At 36.3% G+C, this 19,953-nt stretch overlaps 1 protein-coding gene across 1 annotated transcript in view; it reads left to right on the forward strand.

The window, feature by feature from the left end:
- LOC133642213 (ras-related protein Rab-26-like) overlaps positions 1 to 19,953 on the forward strand; it is a 139,131-nt gene that overhangs the window by 106,530 nt on the left and 12,648 nt on the right. Inside the window, exons 6-7 of the mRNA XM_062036294.1 lie at positions 11,017 to 11,082; positions 17,138 to 17,194. Of these exons, the coding sequence (XP_061892278.1) occupies positions 11,017 to 11,082; positions 17,138 to 17,194 (123 nt within the window). The remainder of the gene's footprint in view (positions 1 to 11,016; positions 11,083 to 17,137; positions 17,195 to 19,953) is intronic.

The raw sequence follows: 19,953 nt of genomic DNA on the forward strand, positions 1-19,953 counted from the left end.
GTCTAACTTTGACGTTTAATAACAGCGCCATCATGTGGTGTGTTGGTCATAAAAATAATAGCGCAGGCAACCAAATTGGTAAAGGAGAAGAGTGAGATTACACGAATAATTGAGGTCTCCAATTTTCTGGCCCTTGACATTTTTGCACAATTAATTTCTCATCTTTCATAACACATTAAAGGCGTTAAATGATTGATTCCAGTTAATATTCATGAATTCCCAGAAATTGAGATCCACATGGAAGGTTAACGGGCCAACTTTATTTCATCAAGTTCGCAGTTATTCTTCAAAGCCTTTTTTTTTTGTTTTCATCTCTGTTTTATTTCCATTTTCAATTCATTGTTTTGATCTGTCACACATTATGAAAGGAAATTAAGTCATCTTGCCAAGATTCTAAAAAAAATAAAAATAAAAAAAATTGAAGAAAACGTCACTGTATTTATTGACATAGCGGTAAGCAAAATCTTCGATCTTGTTTTTTTTAACCTTCTAAGACTTTATTTACCTATTTTGCAGGACAGAATCAATTCTAGTACGGTAAAAAAAAAAATTTTACTGCACGTCTTTTTCTGACTGACTGCAGCTTTTCCAAGCTCATCAGTTATCCAGACGCGTTTGCTGGAACAGAGACGTGTCAGCAACTCCGCACAAACATAAAAGCTCTTCCTTTTTCTCCTGCCACTGCCTGGAAATGTGCTTGCAAAGCTAGTTGTACCCTTTTCTTGTTGTTTCTGACCGTGGGATGCATAAGATTTGGAAGAATATGCCAAACAATATCAGTATTTCACTCCATATTTATATCATTTGTTTATTTACCATTCTTTATAACCAATCAATGTAAAAAACTACACTACCGTTCAAAAGTTTGGGGTCACCCAAACAATTTTGTGGAATAGCCTTCATTTCTAAGAACAAGAATAGACTGTCGAGTTTCAGATGAAAGTTCTCTTTTTCTGGCCATTTTGAGCGTTTAATTGACCCCACAAATGTGATGCTCCAGAAACTCAATCTGCTCAAAGGAAGGTCCGTTTTGTAGCTTCTGTAACGAGCTAAACTGTTTTCAGATGTGTGAACATGATTGCACAAGGGTTTTATAATCATCAATTAGCCTTCTGAGCCAATGAGCAAACACATTGTACCATTAGAACACTGGAGTGATAGTTGCTGGAAATGGGCCTCTATACACCTATGTAGATATTGCACCAAAAACCAGACATTTGCAGCAAGAATAGTCATTTACCACATTAGCAATGTATAGAGTGTATTTCTTTAAAGTTAAGACTAGTTTAAAGTTATCTTCATTGAAAAGTACAGTGCTTTTCCTTCAAAAATAAGGACATTTCAATGTGACCCCAAACTTTTGAACGGTAGTGTATATTAACTTTACTAACACACTTTAATACCATTTAGGCAAATGGTAACCTGGCACATGTTAAACATAGCAAGTACCAGTGAAGTTGGCATGTTGTGTAAATGGTAAATAAAAACAGAATACAATGATTTTGCAAATCCTTTTCAACCTATATTCAATTGAATAGACTGCAAAGACAAGATATTTAATGTTCAAACTGAGAAACTTTTTTTTTTAAATTTGCAAATAATCACTAAATTAACTCCACTTTGCATCAGTACATATTCGATGAGCTCGGGCCCAGCGAAGCCAGCAAAGCCAACAAAGCGTTTCTGGGTGTTGTTGATAAATGGCTTTCGCTTTGCATAGTACAGTTTTAACTTGCACTTACAGATGTACCGACTAGAGATGTCCGATAATATCGGCCTGCCGATATTATCGGCCGATAAATGCTTTAAAATGTAATATCGGAAATTAGCAGTATCGTTTTTTTTATTATCGGTATCGGGTTTTTTTCTTCTTTTTTTTTTATTAAATCAACATAAAAACACAAGATACACTTACAATTAGTGCACCAACCCAAAAAACCTCCCTACCCCATTTACACTCATTCACACAAAAGGGTTGTTTCTTTCTGTTATTAATATTCTGGTTCCTACATTATATATCAATATAAATCAATACAGTCTGCAAGGGATACAGTCCGTAAGCACATATGATTGTGCGTGCTGCTGGTCCACTAATAGTACTAACCTTTAACAGTTAATTTGACTCATTTTCATTAATTACTAGTTTCTATGTAACTGTTTTTATATTGTTTTACTTTCTTTTTTATTCAAGAAAATGTTTTTAATTGATTTATCTTGTTTTATTTTATCAATATTTTAAAAAAGGACCGTATCTTCACCATACCTGGTTGTCCAAATTAGGCATAATAATGTGTTAATTCCACGACTGTATATATCAGTATTGGTTGATATCGGTATCGGTTGATATCGGTATCGGTAATTTAAGAGTTGGACAATATCGGAATATCGGCAAAAAGCCATTATCGGACATCCCTATAACCGACCAACTGTAGTTACTGACAGTGGTTTTCTGAAGTGTTCCTGAGCCAATGTGGTGATATCCTTTACACGCTTTTTGATACAGTACCGCCGGAGGGATCGAAAGTCACGGGCTTGCCGCTTACGTGCAGTGATTTCTCCAGATTCTCTGAAACTTTTGTTGATATTACGGGCGGTAGATGGTGAAATCCCTAAATTCCTTGCAACAGCTGGTTGAGAAATGTTGTTCTTAAACTGTTGGACAATTTGCTCACGCATTTGTTCACAAAGTGGTGACCCTCGCCCCTACCTTGTTTGTGAATGACTGAGCATTTCATGGGAAGCTGCTTTTATACCCAATCATGGCACAAAAATAAGTGTTTGATGAGCATTCCTCAACTTTCTCAGTCTTTTTTGCCACTTGTGCCAGCTTTTTTGAAACATGTTGCAGGCGTCAAATTCCAAATGAGCTAATATTTGCCAAAAATAACATTTCTCAGTTCGAACTTGAAGTATCTTGTCTTTGCAGTCTATTCAATTGAATATAAGTTGAAAAGGATTTGCAAATCATTGTATTCTGTTTTTATTTACCATTTACACAACATGCCAACTTCACTGGTTTTGGGTGTTGTAAACAAACTGCTGGAGAATGAGTAGCAATACATAAGCTGTACTTCTTCCTGATCCTTTTTAAATATGTTGAATTATGCAGGTGTAATTATGCGACAGTTATTCGTTTTTTTGTACTTTGGTTTAGTCCAGTGCTCTTAATAATGTTTCCACTTCCTGTTTGCCTCCATTTGCCACCACTTCCCCTCTGGTCTCTCTCACCTGCCCCAATCAGGACACACCTGTCCCTGGTTGCCAAATGACTGGATCATTGTTTTGCTTTGTACCGTCTTCATGCAGCATAGCTTTCCCTTAGAGTTGTACGGTATACCGGATCTACACCTAACATCCACTGTAATAATACCAAGTACAGGAGCGTATCTACTCGATACTACTATGATTACGTCGATGTTTTTTTAGCATCACAAAATCTTTTTTCGTTTTTTTTTTAATTTATATTATGTTTATAAACTCAGGAAATATGTCCCTAGACACATGAGGACTTTGAATATGACCAATGTATGATCCTGTAACGACTTGGTATCGGATCGACACCCACATTTGTGGTATCATCCAAAAGTAATGTAAAGTATCCAAACAACAGAAGATTAAGTGATTATTACATTTTAACAGAAGTGTAGATAGAAATGAACAATGAACAAGTAATTAGGGCTGCAACTAGTAACTAATTTGTTAATCGATTAATCTGTTGATTATTACTTCGATTAATCGATTAATAATCGGATAAAAGAGACAAACTACATTTCTATCCTTTCCAGTATTTTATTGGAAAAAAAAACAGCATACTGGCACCATAATTATTTTGATTATTGTTTCTCAGCTGTTTGTAAATGTTGCAGTTTATAAATGAAGGTTTATTTAAAAAAATAATAATAATAAATAAATTAAAAAGCCTCTGCGCATGCGCATAGCATAGATCCAACGAATCGATGACTAAATTAATCGCCAACTATTTTTATAATCGGTTTTAATCGATTTAATCAATTAGTTGTTGCAGCCCTAAAGTAGATTCATAATTAATTTTCTACCGCTTGTCCTTAATAATTTTGACAAAATAATAGAATGGAAAATGACACAATATGTTACTGCATATGTCAGCAGCTAAATTAAGAGCCTTTGTTTGCTTAATTACTAATAAAAGACAAGTTGTCTTGTATGTTCACTATTTTATTTAAGGACAAATTTGCAAAAAGAAACATATGTTTAATGTGCCATAAGATTGTTTGTTAAAATAAAGCCAATAATGCACATTTTTGGGGTCCCCTTTATTTAGAAAAGTATCGAAAAGTACCTAAAAGTATTGAAATATATTTTGGTACCGGCACTAAAATGTTGGTATCGGGACCACATGATTTTCCCTATTCTTAAAGTGTCTGGTTCCTTTTTGTGCACTTCCCTGCTGCACTATTTTTGTTGCGCTTGAGTTCATTTTAATTATGGCAGCGTGTAATCTCTTATTAAAGTTAAAGTACCAATGATTGTCACACACACACTAGGTGTGGCGAAATTATCCTCTGCATTTGACCCATCACCCTTGATCACCCCCCTGGGAGGTGAGGGGAGCAGTGAGCAGCAGCTGTGGCCGCGCCCGGGAATCATTTTTGGTGATTTAACCCCCCCAATTCCAACCTTTGAAGCTGAGTGCCAAGCAGGGAAGTAATGGATCCCATTTTTATAGTCTTTGGTATAACTCGGCCGGGGTTTGAACTCACAACCTACCGATCTCAGGGCGGACACTCTAACCACTAGGCCACTAGGTTGTTATTGTTATGACCCCTTGCTCGGATCATAGTTTGTTTATTTAGTTTTTGATTCACTTGTGGTTTAAGTTCTGTTTCAGCACCCCTGTTTTGTGTTTCTTGGTTGCTGCGGTTATTCATTGTGTTCACCTGCCTCTGATTAGTGTTCGGGACGCTCACCTGTTCCTGGGCACTCATCAGAGAGCTATTTAGTCCTGCCTTTTCGCCTCACTCAGGCTGGTGCTTTTGTTTGCTGTATGCAACATTGGTATATTCCTGCTCCCTGGTTTAAGATTCCTGTGCTAAGTCTCGCATCCCTTTTGTTTGTTTCCTGTATGTTTGTATTTCATTGAATAATTTATGGACATTAAATCATATCCTTCCTGCACGCTTCGTCCGGAGTTTTCCGTCTGCATCCCGGGAGAACGACCACGCAGTAAAATGCGACCCCGACGTGACACTTATGATTAATCTTGTTTCATCCAGATTCAATTATTTCGATTTTTTTTTTTAATATCATTTGACAGCACCAATTAAAAATGTGTCAAAATGTAGCAAAACTCCTGTCGTCTGGAATTAGTTTCACGTGCCAACTCCATAGCCCAGGAGCCAATCAGCACCCAGCCTTCCTTTTCCAGGGCGGTACAGCTCGGTTGGTAGAGTGGCCGTGCCAGCAGCTTGAGGGTTCCAGGTTTGATCCCCGCTTCCGCCATCTTAGTCACTGCCGTTGTGTCCTTGGGCAAGACACTTTACCCACCTGCTCCCAGTGCCACCCACACTGGTTTAAATGTAACTTAGATATTGTCAGGACATGGACTGTGGTGCAGTTTACTGCGAGGAATGTTTTCCCGTGGTGCAAACGATCCAGACTGGACATGGCTTGCAGGTAAATACATGTTTTAATTTTACTCAAAAAGGTACCAAACAAAAGGCGCTCACAGTGGAGGCAAAAAACTTGATGAAACATGAACTAACACTAAGACAGAAACTATGGACATGAAACAAAAACACTTACTGTGACGTGAAACAGAGCAGCATGAACTATGAACAAGCAGAGCATGATAATGTCAGTAACTATGGCAAGAAGTGAGCAATGTCGCCAGGCCGACTACAGGCTTAAATAATATCTTCATGATTAAAAGCAGGTGCGTGAGTCCAACACATGACAGGTGAAAATAAATAAGTTGATAGGGTAACCAAAACAATGGCGCGTAAACAAGAACTAAAAGAGTCTTAAAACAACAGAACATAACTAAACAAAACATGACAGATATTGGGTTTCACTATGAAAAAGCGCTTTGAGTCACTAGAGAAAAACGCTATATAAATATAATTCACTTCAAATGCACTTCCTTTAGAACACGGGCGTCAAAATCATTCTAGATCGGGGGCCACGTGGAGAAAAATCTACTCCCAAGTGGGCTGGACTGGTCAAATCACGGCACGATAACGTAAAAATAAAGACAACTTCAGGTTGTTTTCTTTGTTTAAAAATAGAACAAGCACATTCTGAAAATATACAAATCATAATGTTGTTGGGTTTTTTTTTACACTTACATGTTGCGGTTAATAGTATTCTATCTTTATTTGTCATTATTTATACTTTCTGAAATTATGTGATAATGTTCATCAGTCAACTCATTGGTGTTAATTTTTTAATCTATCAAGATACAAAACTGATATCAAAATCAAATTACAATATGTTATTTATGTAGTTTGCTCATTTTCATCGACTGGTGCACTAACATCATTTGGTTTATTATTTTTTTTACATATGTAGCATCATCTACAAAGATACAAATAATTGCTATTGCGACATCTAGTGGACACATTTAGAACAGCATTTTTTTTTATTCCAAAATTTTGGCTAATTTTTATACTGAGCAAACTCATCCCGCGGGCCGTAAAAAAACCTGTATGTTTGACACCCCTACTTTAGATCCTCCTATCTGTGTGCTGTTAATACTTTTGTATTGTTATACATTTATATATATAGTACTGTGCTGTTAAATTCACATGGTTTTGCTTTGCTCACTCTAGTATTTAGTTGGAGTTTCTGAAGCAGTGCCAAGCATTTCATTTATTTTTTTGTTGTTGTTGTTGTTTTGTGGTTTAAATTAAATCACCAGTTCCTGGCAGCCTGCTGTCGATTTTGCATTTTTGGACTTGAAACCACCTCCCTCAACACCATTGTTAAACAGATGTCGTACAGCTGACGGGGTTTCTGCTTTACTATGCATCATAAAATTAAATTGCCTAGTGTTATCATTATAAAAAATAAAAAGTGACCAATAACTTAGTATTTCCCCTATTAGACATACTGTGTAAATCTTTGGTGACAAAAGTGACAACACATACCTTCTGTCACCTGTTTTTAACATGCCCTACGGCAGGGGTGTCCAAACTTTTTCCACTGAAAAATCAAAGCAAGCGGGGGCCATTTTGATATTTTTTATTTTAAAAACCAATACAATATATGTATAAAAAATATACATTTAGGCCTCCACTCAGGCTTGATCCCGGGGACCCCAAAGGGTTTTGGTCAAAAAAATATTAAAAATGTGTCATTATTCAGTATTTTTATTTTTTATTATTATTCAAGTTTTAAATCTCTAGATCAACATTACGTCTATCTGTCAATATAACGCTTTTTAAAGATTTAAGTTGTGTGCTCTTGTTGTCAAAGAAAACCCAGTTTTTTTTTATGGAAAAAATACAAAATATGCAATATTTTCACACAATAAAATTTTTAAGTGGAATATTTGAGATTATATAATAATTGGAGCCTTAAAAAGGTCAATAACTCATAACAGCATTGATTTTAATTTATTACTATTTTTTGAGCAAAGACACTTAAAAACAAATCACACTAAAATTATTGGGGATCCAAATAATTAGTGTTAAAAAATAAATTCTATTTTTTTTTTTACTGTTTACTTTTAGCACAATAATCTCGAGATCAACTTCAGATCTATCCGTCAATCATACGTTTTATTGTTGTTTATGTTTTTCGTTTGTTCGTTTTAGGCCCTTCTTTATAAAAAAACAGTTTAGTTTTTTATATGGCAAACACAAAATATGCAACATTTTCCCCAAAAATATCTCAGATGTGACGTAATTGGAGCCTTGAATAGGTCAATAATTCATAATGACATTGATTTTGATTCATTATTATTTTTTATTAGAGTATACATTGCGACATTTTCACCTGTTTGCTCTTTTATACCACTTATCATGTTTTCAATTTTTTTCATTCGTATTTTTAAAATGTGCCGTGGGGCCGTTAAAAAATGACCTGCGGGCCACAAATGGCCCCCGGGCCGCACTTTGGACACCCCTGTCCTACGGCAATGAGGTGACCTGTGCGAATCCCCCTTTAACAAACAGCAAAGACATCGCCGGCTTTAATTACAAGCTTAAACTTGTCAGAGGACAAACAACTCTGCAAGGGTGTGAAAGACGAACCAGGTTGGCATTGACCCTGCTGGCTGAAAGGCAACGTGAAGGCAGACACTGTATGCAATGTGCTAAAATGAGAGCATCTAATTGGTGGGCTCAGGTAAAGGCTCGAGTACACAAGAGTAAAAGCTTTTTTTTTTTTTTTTCTATACACAATACAAATACAGTCCTGCTTAAGTCGTGTGGTTTTCTACTTTTTATCCCATTTTCATAGCTTGTCGCGGCTGTAAATCATGTTTGTGGCGCCCCTAAGGGTTGTGTTCAAACCATACTAGAATACATTATCAAAATGTTACAACCATTAGACACATGGTCAATCCCCTAAGGACAAATAGTTACCTCAGCAAATACACTATATTGCCAAACGTATTTGGCCATCCATCCAAATGATCAGAATCGGGTGTCCTAATCACTTGGTGTATAAAATCAAGCACTTAGGCATGGAGACTGTTTCTACAAACATTTGTGAAAGAATGGGCCGCCTGTGCAACAAATCCAGTCGTGAAATTTCCTCGCTCCTAAATATTCCAAAGTCAACTGTCGGCTTTATTATAAGAAAATGGAAGAATTTTGGGAACAACAGCAACTCAGCCACCAAGTGGTAGGCCACGTAAACTGACAGAGAGGGGTCAGCGGATGCTGAAGCGCATAGTGCAGAGACTTTCTGCACAGTCAGTTGCTACAGAGCTCCAAATGTCATGTGACCTTCCAATCAGCCCACGTACAGTACGCAGAGAGCTTCATGGAATGGGTTTCCATGGCCGAGCAGCTGCAGTGGAGACGCTTTCCCTGGAGTGATGAATCACGCTGGGTTTGGATGTTGCCAGGAGAACGCTACATTTCGGACTGCATTGTGCCGAGTGTGAAATTTGGTGGAGGAGGAATTATGGTGTGGGGTTGTTTTTCAGGAGTTGGGCTTGGCCCCTTAGTTCCAGTGAAAGGAACTTTGAATGCTCCAGGATACCAAAACATTTTGGATAATTCCATGCTCCCAACCTTGTGGGAACAGTTTGGATATTTTTGGTAATATAGTGTATGTTCCTTGATTTGCAGGTTATAGTTTGCTTCATAAATAATTTTAGCTGTTTACAAACTAACCAAATCAGTCAATTTCAATATGTTTTATTAATTAAATAAAGGCTTTGAATATTCTCTACATCCAATATTATGTATATTGTAGCTGACTTTTTTGGTAGACGGTGAGAGAATGAAGTGTACTTTTGTACAAACCCCAAAACCAGTGAAGTTGGCACGTTGTGTAAATCGTAAATAAAAACAGAATACAATGATTTGCAAATCCTTTTCAACCTATATTCAATTGAATAGACTGCAAAGACAAGATACTTAACTTTTTTTCGAACTGGAAAACTTTATTTTTTCCAAATTTTAGCTCATTTGGATTTTGATCCAGGCAACATGTTTCAAAAAAGCTGGCACAAGTGGCAAAAAACACTGAGAAAGTTGAGTGATGCTCATCAAACACTTATTTGGAAAATCCCACAGGTGAACAGGCTAATTGGGAACATGTAGGTGCCATGATTGGGTATAAAAGCAGCTTCCATGAAATGCTCAGTCATTCACAAACAAAGACGGGGCGAGGGTCACCACTTTGTGATCAAATGCGTGAGCAAATTGTCAAACAGTTTAAGAACAACATTTCTCAACCAGCTATTGCAAGGAATTTAGGGATTTCACCATCTACGGTCCGTAATATCATCAAAAGGTTCAGAGAATCTGGAGAAATCACTGCACGTAAGCGAGGATATTACGGACCTTCGATCCCTCAGGTAGTACTGGATCAAAAAGTGACATCAGTGTGTAAAGGATATCACCACATGGGCTCGGGAACACTTCAGAAAACCACTGTCAGTAACTACAGTTGGTCGCTACATCTGTAAGTGCAAGTTCAAACTCTACTATGCAAAGCGAAAGCCATTTATCAACAACACCCAGAAACGCCGCAGGCTTCGCTGGGCCCGAACTCATCTAAGATGGACTGATGCAAAGTGGAAAAGTGTTCTGTGGTCTGACGAGTCCACATTTCAAATTGTTTTTGGAAACTGTGGACGTTGTGTCCTCCGGATCAAAGAAGTAAAGAACCATCCGGATTGTTCTAGGCGCAAAGTTGAAAAGCTAGCATCTGTGATGGTATGGGGGTGTATTAGTGCCCAAGGCATGGGTAACTTACACATCTGTGAAGGTGCCATTAATGCTGAAAGGTACGTACAGGTTTTGGAGCAACATATGTTGCCATCCAAGCAACGTTATCATGGACGCCCCTGCTTATTTCAGCAAGACAATGCCAAGCCACGTGTTACAACAGTGTGGGTTCATAGTAAAAGAGTGCGGGTACTAGACTGGCCTGCCTGTAGTCCAGACCTGTTTCCCATTGAAAATGTGTGGCGCATTATGAAGCCTAAAATACCACAACGGAGACCCCCGGACTGTTGAACAACTTAAGCTGTACATCAAGCAAGAATGGGAAAGAATTCCTCCAGAAAAGCTTCAACAATTAGTTTCCTCAGTTCCCAAACGTTTACTGACTGTTGTTAAAAGGAAAGGCCATGTAACACAGTGGTAAAAATGCCCCTGTGCCAAAGTTACAGTGAGTGTTTTTGTAGAGTGTTGAACTGTGGGAGGAACTTCAAGTCAATCGGGTTTATGGGATTAAAAATGGACCAACGTGATGTAATGGAAATATAATAAGACAAGTCAAGAAATTGCATTTTTTTACTGTCTTCTGCCCTAATAACCAACTGTCTCCTGTCTTGTTGTCCTGTGTTGTCCCCAGGCGTGGCTGACTGAGATCCACGAGTACGCCCAACAGGATGTGGTGCTCATGATACTCGGAAACAAGGCAAGACGAAATACTATTTGAAGTTACATGGAACAGATATGAGACTTTAAAAGCGCCTTATTGTTCAAAACAGATTTACCATTAGGGGCCCCAAAACGTCTAAAAAAAAACAAAAAAACATAACGTTTTCCTCTATTCAAAATGTTTAATTAATCGTAATCGACAACTGGACAATTTACAAACCAAAACAAGCGGAATAAAAGAGAAGGTGCAAAGAAAGAAACAAATATTTTATTAAAACTAGCTGTTAGTCAGTGATTTTGAATGTATTTGACAAAATGGCATTGTAAACGAGTGTCTAGTAAGATAAATGTAGGAACTCAAGAGGCACTTTTTTTTAAGTCAACAGCAATGTCTCATTTAAACAGGGCCACTCTCAACTTTCAACAGTTCTCTTTTTCCCACCTGTCACACACTTCACAATATTATTGTTACGAGTCACATCCGGTCCGACTGTGTTGACAAAGTAATGATCTCCATAAGGCGCACTTAAAATCCTTTCATTTTCTCAAAAATCGACAGTGCTCCTTATAACTCGGTTGCGCCTAATGTACGGAATAATTCTGGTTGTGCTTACCGACCTCGAAGCAATTTTTTTTGGTACATGGTGTAATGATAAGTGTGACCAGTAGATGGTAAACAATTTGTTATTATTATTATTAATTAATTAATTATTATTAGAGATGTCCGATAATATCGGACTGCCAATATTATCGGCCGATAAATGCTTTAAAATGTAATATCGGAAATTATCGTTATCGGTTTCAAAAAGTAAAATGTATGACTTTTTAAAACGCCGCTGTGTACACGGCCGTAGAGAGAAGTACAGAGCGCCAATAAACCTTAAAGGCACTGCCTTTGTGTGCCGGCCCAGTCACATAATATTAAGATTAAAGATTAAAGTACCAATGATTGTCACACACACACTATATGTGGTGAAATTTGTCCTCTGCATTTGTCCCATCCCCTTGGGGAGCAGTGGGCAGCAGCGGCGCCGCGCCCGGGAATCATTTTGGTGATTTAACCCCCAACTCCAACCCTTTGTTGCTGAGTGCCAAGCAGGGAGGTTATGGGTCCCATTTTTATAGTCTTTGGTATGACTCGGCTGGGATTTGAACTCCAACCTACCGATCTCAGGGCGGACACTCTAACCACTATCTACGGCTTTTCACACACACAAGTGAATGCAAGGCATACTTGGTCAACAGACATACAGGTCACACGGAGGTTGGCCGTGTAAACAACTTTAACACTGTTACAAATATGCGCCACACTGTGAACCCACACCAAACAAGAATGACAAACACATTTCGGGAGAACAGCCGCACCGTAACACAACATAAACACAACAGAACAAATACCCAGAACTCCTTGCAGAACTAACTCTTCCGGGACGCTACAATACCTACCTCAACCTCCTCATGCTCTCTCAGGGAGAGCATGTCCCAAATTCCAAGCTGCTGTTTTGAGGCATGTTAAAAAAAAAAATAATGCACTTTGTGACTTCAATAATAAATATGGCAGTGCCATGTTGGCATTTTTTTCCATAACTTGAGTTGATTTATTTTGGGAAAACCTTGTTACATTGTTTAATGCATCCAGCGGGGCATCACAACAAAATTAGGCATAATAATGTGTTAATTCCACGACTGTATATATCGGTTGATATCAGAATCGGTAATTAAGAGTTGGACAATATCGGAATATCGGATATCGGCAAAAAAGCCATTATCGGACATCTCTAATTATTATTATTATATTATTATTATTATTACGATTTGTAGATTTGTAAATACGCCAGTAAACAACACCAAAACTTTAAATGTTCCAATGCAAATAAAGAACATTACACACAGCACTCAAAAATCTGTCAAAATGTTTAAGTACGACTTTGAAGCCGCACCGCTTGATCGATTGTCGGCCCCTAAAAATTAATAATTACATGACCCCTTTAATGAGCCCTATAATCCGGTGTGCCTTTTGTATGAAAAAAAGACCTGAATAGACCATTCATCGGCAGTGCACCTTAAAATCAGGTGCGCCCTATGGTTTGGAAAAAAATGGTAAAAGCGTTGGCATCAGTGCTAGTCATTGTTCATCTCGCCAAGCTTTATTGTCGCTCTAACAATACTTTGTGTCCTTAGAGACTGTTCATTTGCAACAATTAAAGAGAGCTTAAAAAATGAGAGAGTATAAAAAAGAAAAACAATTAAATGCATTTAGTTATTTAATTTGTTCCCATTGTATGGTTACTAGAAAGCATTTTTGAGTTGTCTAAATTCATTAGATTTTGGGCAACTAAGGTCAAATAAGCTGTTGTTGTTGGAAAAATTGTTTTAAATTAAATCATTTTCCTCGGCCACTGAACCGTTGCTGATGGAATGGTTGCACTCCCAAAAGTACAATTTTAGTCATTTCTAGCACACACACCTCCCACTAGCTAATTTGCAAATATCACCCGTGCCCTTTTTTTTCTCTCAGCAACTAACAGTGTCTATTCCTCCCGCTTAGCAGAAGAGAACAGACGTCTGTGCCTCAAAGCTCTGTCTGTGGCCGTCCTACACACACACACACACACACACACAAACACACACACACACACACACACACACACACACACACACACACACACACACACACACACACAAAGACACACACCTTCTTGTATTTGTTACCTTCTTGAGACTTCCAAATAATTCCTACCTCCTTAGACCATCTTTTTTAGATATATAAAGATTTGTATTTACACCATTAATAGTATATACATACTATGCAAATATAAAAAAGCTTGTTGTGAAAAATGTTCACCACCAGGGGTGCAAATGAGACATTCTCTATTAGATGCAATGGTTTTCCGTATTGGGACCATGATTTTTGTCCTAACTTGTTCACCGGTCCTCATATGGAAGGTACTTTTTCTTGTTGATGTCTCAAGAAGGGTAGAAATACAAGAACACACACACACACACACACATTCTTGTACAAACGTATATTTGTTACCTTCTTGAGACTTCCAAATAATGCCTACCTCTTTAGGTCCATCCTTTCTAGATATATAAAGATTTGTATTTACACCATTAATAGTATATACATACTATGCAAATATAAAAAAGCTTGTTGTGAAAAATGAGTTGGAATTTCACAAGAAAAAGTCGTAATTTTAACTCAACGCAAGTCAAAATTTTACAAGACAAACTGAACATTTGTGTAATATTATGATACAAGTTGAAATTTTACTCAATAACTGTCGCAATTTTACAAGAAAAGCTTAAAATGTTGGCAATTTTATGAAAAGAGTCGTAATTTTACTCGACGAAAGTCACAATTTTATAAGAAAACTTTAAAATGTTGGCAATATTACAAAAATAATCAGAATTTTACTTGGCAAAATTATGACAAAAGTCATCATTCTACTCAAAAAAATGTCACTATTTTTACAGGAACAACAAAAAAAATTGGCAATATCGTGATAAAAGTCTGAATTTTATATGACAAATGTCAACATTTTTGCATTAAAAAGTAATAATTTTACAAAAAAAGTAATAATTTTACAAGAAAATATTGCAATATTACAGAAACAGAAAGAATATGAGAAATTGTTACCAATTTTATAAGAAAAAAGTTGACACATTGTGAGAAAAAGACTGCTTTTTAGTTTTTTTTTAAATTTGGGAATTTTTTGTTTGTAATTGGTTTTTAATCTTCATTATTTACTTCAAGTTATTACAGTATGTCTCTATATTTGACTTTTTTTTTTAAATTAATTTTGGCCAAAGGGGGCGCATTTCAATTTCTTACACACATTTGTTATTTCATATGTTGACCAGAGGGGGAGCACTTTTAAAACCGACACACAGTCAATTCGAAAAAATCCTTCCTTATTGGGACCACCCTAATTTTGATAGATTTCACCACCAGGGGTGCAAATGAGACATTCTCTATTAGATGCAATGGTTTTCCGTATTGGGACCATGATTTATGTCCTAACTTGTTCACCCGTCCTCATATGGAAAGTACTTTTCTTTGTTAATGTCTCAAGAAGGGTAGAAATACAAGATCACACACACACACACACACACACACACACACACACACACACACACACACACACACACACTCACTCACACACATTCTTGTATGTGTTACCTTCTTGAGACTTCCAAATAATGCCTACCTCTTTAGGACCATCCTTTCTAGATATATAAAGATTTGTATTTAAAACATTAATAATATGTACATACTATGCAAATATAAAAAAGCTTGTTGTGAAACATGAGTTGGAATTTCACAAGAAAAAGGTCACAATTTCACAAGAAAAAGTCATAATTTTACTCAACGGCAAGTCAAAATTTTACAAGACAAACTGAACATTTGTGCAATAGTATGATACAAGTTGGAATTTTACTCAATAACAGTCGCAATTTTACAAGAAAAGCTTAAAATGTTGGCAATTTTATGAAAAGAGTCGTAATTCTACTCGACAAAAGTCACAATTGTTTAAGAAAACTTTAAAATGTTTGCTATATTACCATAATAATCAGAATTTTACTTGGCAAAATTATGACAAAAGTCATCATTTTACTCAAAAACAAATTCACTATTTTTACGAGAACAACAAAATATCATGATAAAAGTCAGAATTTTATATGGCAAACGTCGCCATTTTGCATTAAAAAGTAATAATTTTACAAAAAAATAATGTAATTTGCGAGGAAATATTGCAATATTACAGAAACGGAAAGAATATGAGAAATTGTTATCAATTTTATAAGAAAAAAGTCGATACATTGTGAGAAAAAGACTGCTTTTAGTTTAAAAAAAATGTGGAAATATTTTGTTTGTAATTGGTTTTTAATCACACATACTCTTGTATTTGTTACCGTCTTGAGACATCCAAAAAAATGCCTACCTCTTTAGGACCACCCTTTCTAGATATATAAAGATTTGTATTTACAACATTAATAATTAATACATACTATGCAAATATAAAAAAGCTTGTTGTGAAAAATGAGTTGGAATTTCACAAGAAAAACTTGGAATTTTGGCAGTATTATAATAAAAGTCATAATTTTACTCCACGCAAGTCAAAAGTTTACAAGAAAAACTGAACATTTGTGCAATATTACGATAAAAGTTGGAATTTTACTCCATAATAGTCACAATTTTACAAGAAAAATCTTAAAACCTTGGCAATTTTATGAAAAGAGTCGTAATTTTACCCGACAAAAGTCACAATTTTATAAGAAAATTTTAACATTTTAATTTTACATTAAAAAAAGTAATAATTTTACACAAAAAAAGTAATAATTTTACATTAAAAAAGTAATAATTTTACGAGAAAATATTGCAATATTACAGAAACAGAAAGAATATTCCCAATTTTGTAAGAAAAAAGTTGACATGAGAAAAAGACTGCTTACACTATTATTATAATTGTTTTTTGTTTGTAATTGGTTTTTAATCATTATTTACTTCAAGTTATTACAGTATGTCTCTATATACATATTATGTATTTATTTTTTTATACATTTTGGCCAAAGGGGGCGCATTTCAATTTCTTACACACATTTGTTATTTCATATGTTGACCAGAGAGGGAGCACTTTTAAAACCGACACCCAGTCAATTCGAAAAAAAATCCCTCCTTTTTGGGACCACCCTAATTTTGATACATTTCACCACCAGGGGTGCTAATGAGACATTCTCTATTGGATGCAATGGTTTTCCGTATTGGGACCATAATTTATGTCCTAACTTGTTCACCGGTCCTCATATGGAAGGTACATTTCCTTGTTGATGTCTCAAGAAGGGTAGAAATTCAAGAACACACACACGCACACACACACACACACACCGCCGTGTCAGCCCTCAAATTAGCATCCTGGGAGTCCGTTTTGACTCATTACTACCTGGACGCCAACCATGGCTGTTATGTAAACTGTGGAAAAAAATGGCCAGCCGGTCTCCACAGCTGGTGGGTGTACATATGTTTATGTGTGGACTCATTAGCCTTTTTTTTTCTCTTCCTTTTGGATGATTTGTCCTGGTTTCATTAGGCCGATGCTACTCACGAGAGGGTGGTAAAGAGAGAGGACGGCGAGAGGCTTGCAAAGGTGAGGCATTTTGAAGCTGGTGTCCGTTTAACTTGACATTTAGAGAATGAAAATCTACATTTTGAGTAAATGTCGTGCATGTAAAAGCACTGTAGATGTCATTACCAAAAACACACACATAACATGACCTCTGCAAAGCTGAAATTGCATTCTGTCGTTTAAAAAGACAAATGTCATGATCTCCCCTGACAGTTTGGACTTTATTATTACTTTTCATGAATTTTGCATAATTTTCCACTTTTTGCTTGTCACCACTTTCCCTCTAATTTTCCTAAATGGCAATTAGAAGACACATCTGTCTTTGGTCATTTTGCTTTGTACCCATACTTGCCAACCTTGAGACCTCCGAATACGGGAGGTTGGGGGGCGGGGTTAAGGGGGGAGGAGTATATTTATAGCTAGAATTCACTGACATTCAAGTATTTCTTATATATATATATATATATATATATATATATATATATATATATATATATATATATATATATATATATATATATATATATATATATATATATATATATAAAATAAATACTTGACTTTCAGTGAATTCTAGCTATATATATATATATATATATATATATATATATATATATATATATATATATATATATATATATATATAAGTATTTTATTATATATATACTATATATATATACATATAAATAAAATAAATACTTGAATTTCAGTGTTCATTTATTTACACATATACACACACATAACAATCCTCTACTCATTGTTGTATTTGAAAGTGCAATGCTTTGCAGCCAGTAGCACAGCCTTTGAAGGAGCATAGGTATGTGCAGTGTAATATTGTGGGTTGGAGTCAATAACCAGGCGAGGTGATGAAGTTACGTCTCTTTACTTCATACTTCAGAACCGACTCCCACACTTGCCATCAGGGTGCGCATGCGCAATACAACATAAACCAGGCCTGGGCAATTATTTTGACTCGGGGGCCACATTTAGAGAAAAAAATGTGTCTGGGGGCCGGTATATCTATTTTTAGGAACACTAATACAAAACCTCACAATAATGTCTGATTAAATGCAAAAAACTTTATGACAGACCGCCTTAAAAAACGTAATGGAATTTTACATTTTTTTATGAACGATAAAACACTGAATATTGACAAAATACGAATGTCACACGCCCTTTCGATCGACATATTTTACAATCAAGTGAAACACAACAAAAATGCAACAAACAGTGAAATATGAACGCGAAGGGTATAAAATAAACCCACCTACAATCTGATATATCTGATATATCACTAAGCTTTAGAACTTTTTTGTGAAAATCTCCTTCCGCGTCTGTGGAAACGCTTCCCGCCCACACTGCTAGGTGCCTCGTCTGAGCTGCTGTGACGTATATTACCATAGTAACTAATTAGATGACCATAGTAACTAATTAGATTACAATAGTAACTGGTATATCATCCATAAGCGCAGATTCCAACCATTGAAATACTTTGTATAGTTCAAGACTTGCGGTCATTAGAAAACATGACTGCACATCATAATGGCAGCTAGTTTCCATCTTAAAGATCTAAAAAAATGATTTGGGAATGTCCGGCGGGCCAGATTGAAAAGCTTAACGGGCCGCATGTGGCCCCCGGGCCTTAATTTGCCCAGGTCTGACGTAAACCGTTGGCCAACCAAAAAGTAACCACAGAACACTATACCCAACATTCACCAGGAGATGGCAACAAGCAACTTAGATCACTCTATTATAGGCAGCATCTGTGAAATGTAATCTGCAGAAAAGGAGTGAGTTTAGGGTTGAATTGTCGATCCTCGTTCTATTCCCTGTCACTCGTCGTCGCCATGACTGTCTCTTCTTCGTCTCCTTCTTGTTGTGTGTGCAGTTGTGCACTCGCCAAAAGCCGTAGATGTGATAACGTGACTGGGCCGGCACGCTGTTTATATGAAAGAAAAGCGGACGTGACGACAGGCTGTCCTCACTCAGGTCCGCACGGACCTGGAGGGGGTGTGCCTTAAGTCCGGCTGAAAATCGGGAGAAATTTGGGAGAATTGTTGTCCCGGGAGATTTTTGGGAGAGGCACTGAAATTCGAGAGTCTCCCGGAAAATTCGGGAGGGTTGGCAAGTATATTTGTACCTAAACGTACCGCATAGCTTTCTCTACGCTACCTATGCCTTGTTGCTTGTTGTGCACTTCCTTGCTGCACAGTTTCTGTGGTGTTTTCCTGTTATAAATGTGTTTTTTTTATGTGCACTTCACATACTGTCTCTGCATCCTGGTGTTCAAGACCGTAACAAAAAACTGCTAAACTTTGACATTGAGGTGAAAATAACACCAGAGAGAAATAAAAATAAATAATAAAATAAAATAAAAATTGTTTTTAATTATTTGTAATTAATTTAATGTAATTATATTCATATTTTTGTCAGTTACATACAAGTATAATGAAATGTATTCCTTTATTTTATTTCTCAGATAATGGGTAATTTTATTTTACAGCAAATACATCTCATGCCATTAACACTAAATAGGTAATTAGTTTTTTGTAATTGGTAAATGTATAAATACAGTACATGATGACAATAAAGCAGCGTGCTAGTACAATATACATGTACGACATAACGTATGACGTTAGTACAAGAAGCCGAGTTGTTGTCTTTGTCTCATTTGAGTCTAGTTTCCATGGTAATGGCTTCTCTGATGGTTTATCTTAATGAGATTGTGGAATATTGTCACTCGCAAATACCTCACACCGTCGTGTCAGGGTTGTGTGTGT

This window comes from Entelurus aequoreus, linkage group LG25 (genome assembly GCF_033978785.1).
Source record: "Entelurus aequoreus isolate RoL-2023_Sb linkage group LG25, RoL_Eaeq_v1.1, whole genome shotgun sequence".
NCBI classification, from domain to species: domain Eukaryota; kingdom Metazoa; phylum Chordata; class Actinopteri; order Syngnathiformes; family Syngnathidae; genus Entelurus; species Entelurus aequoreus.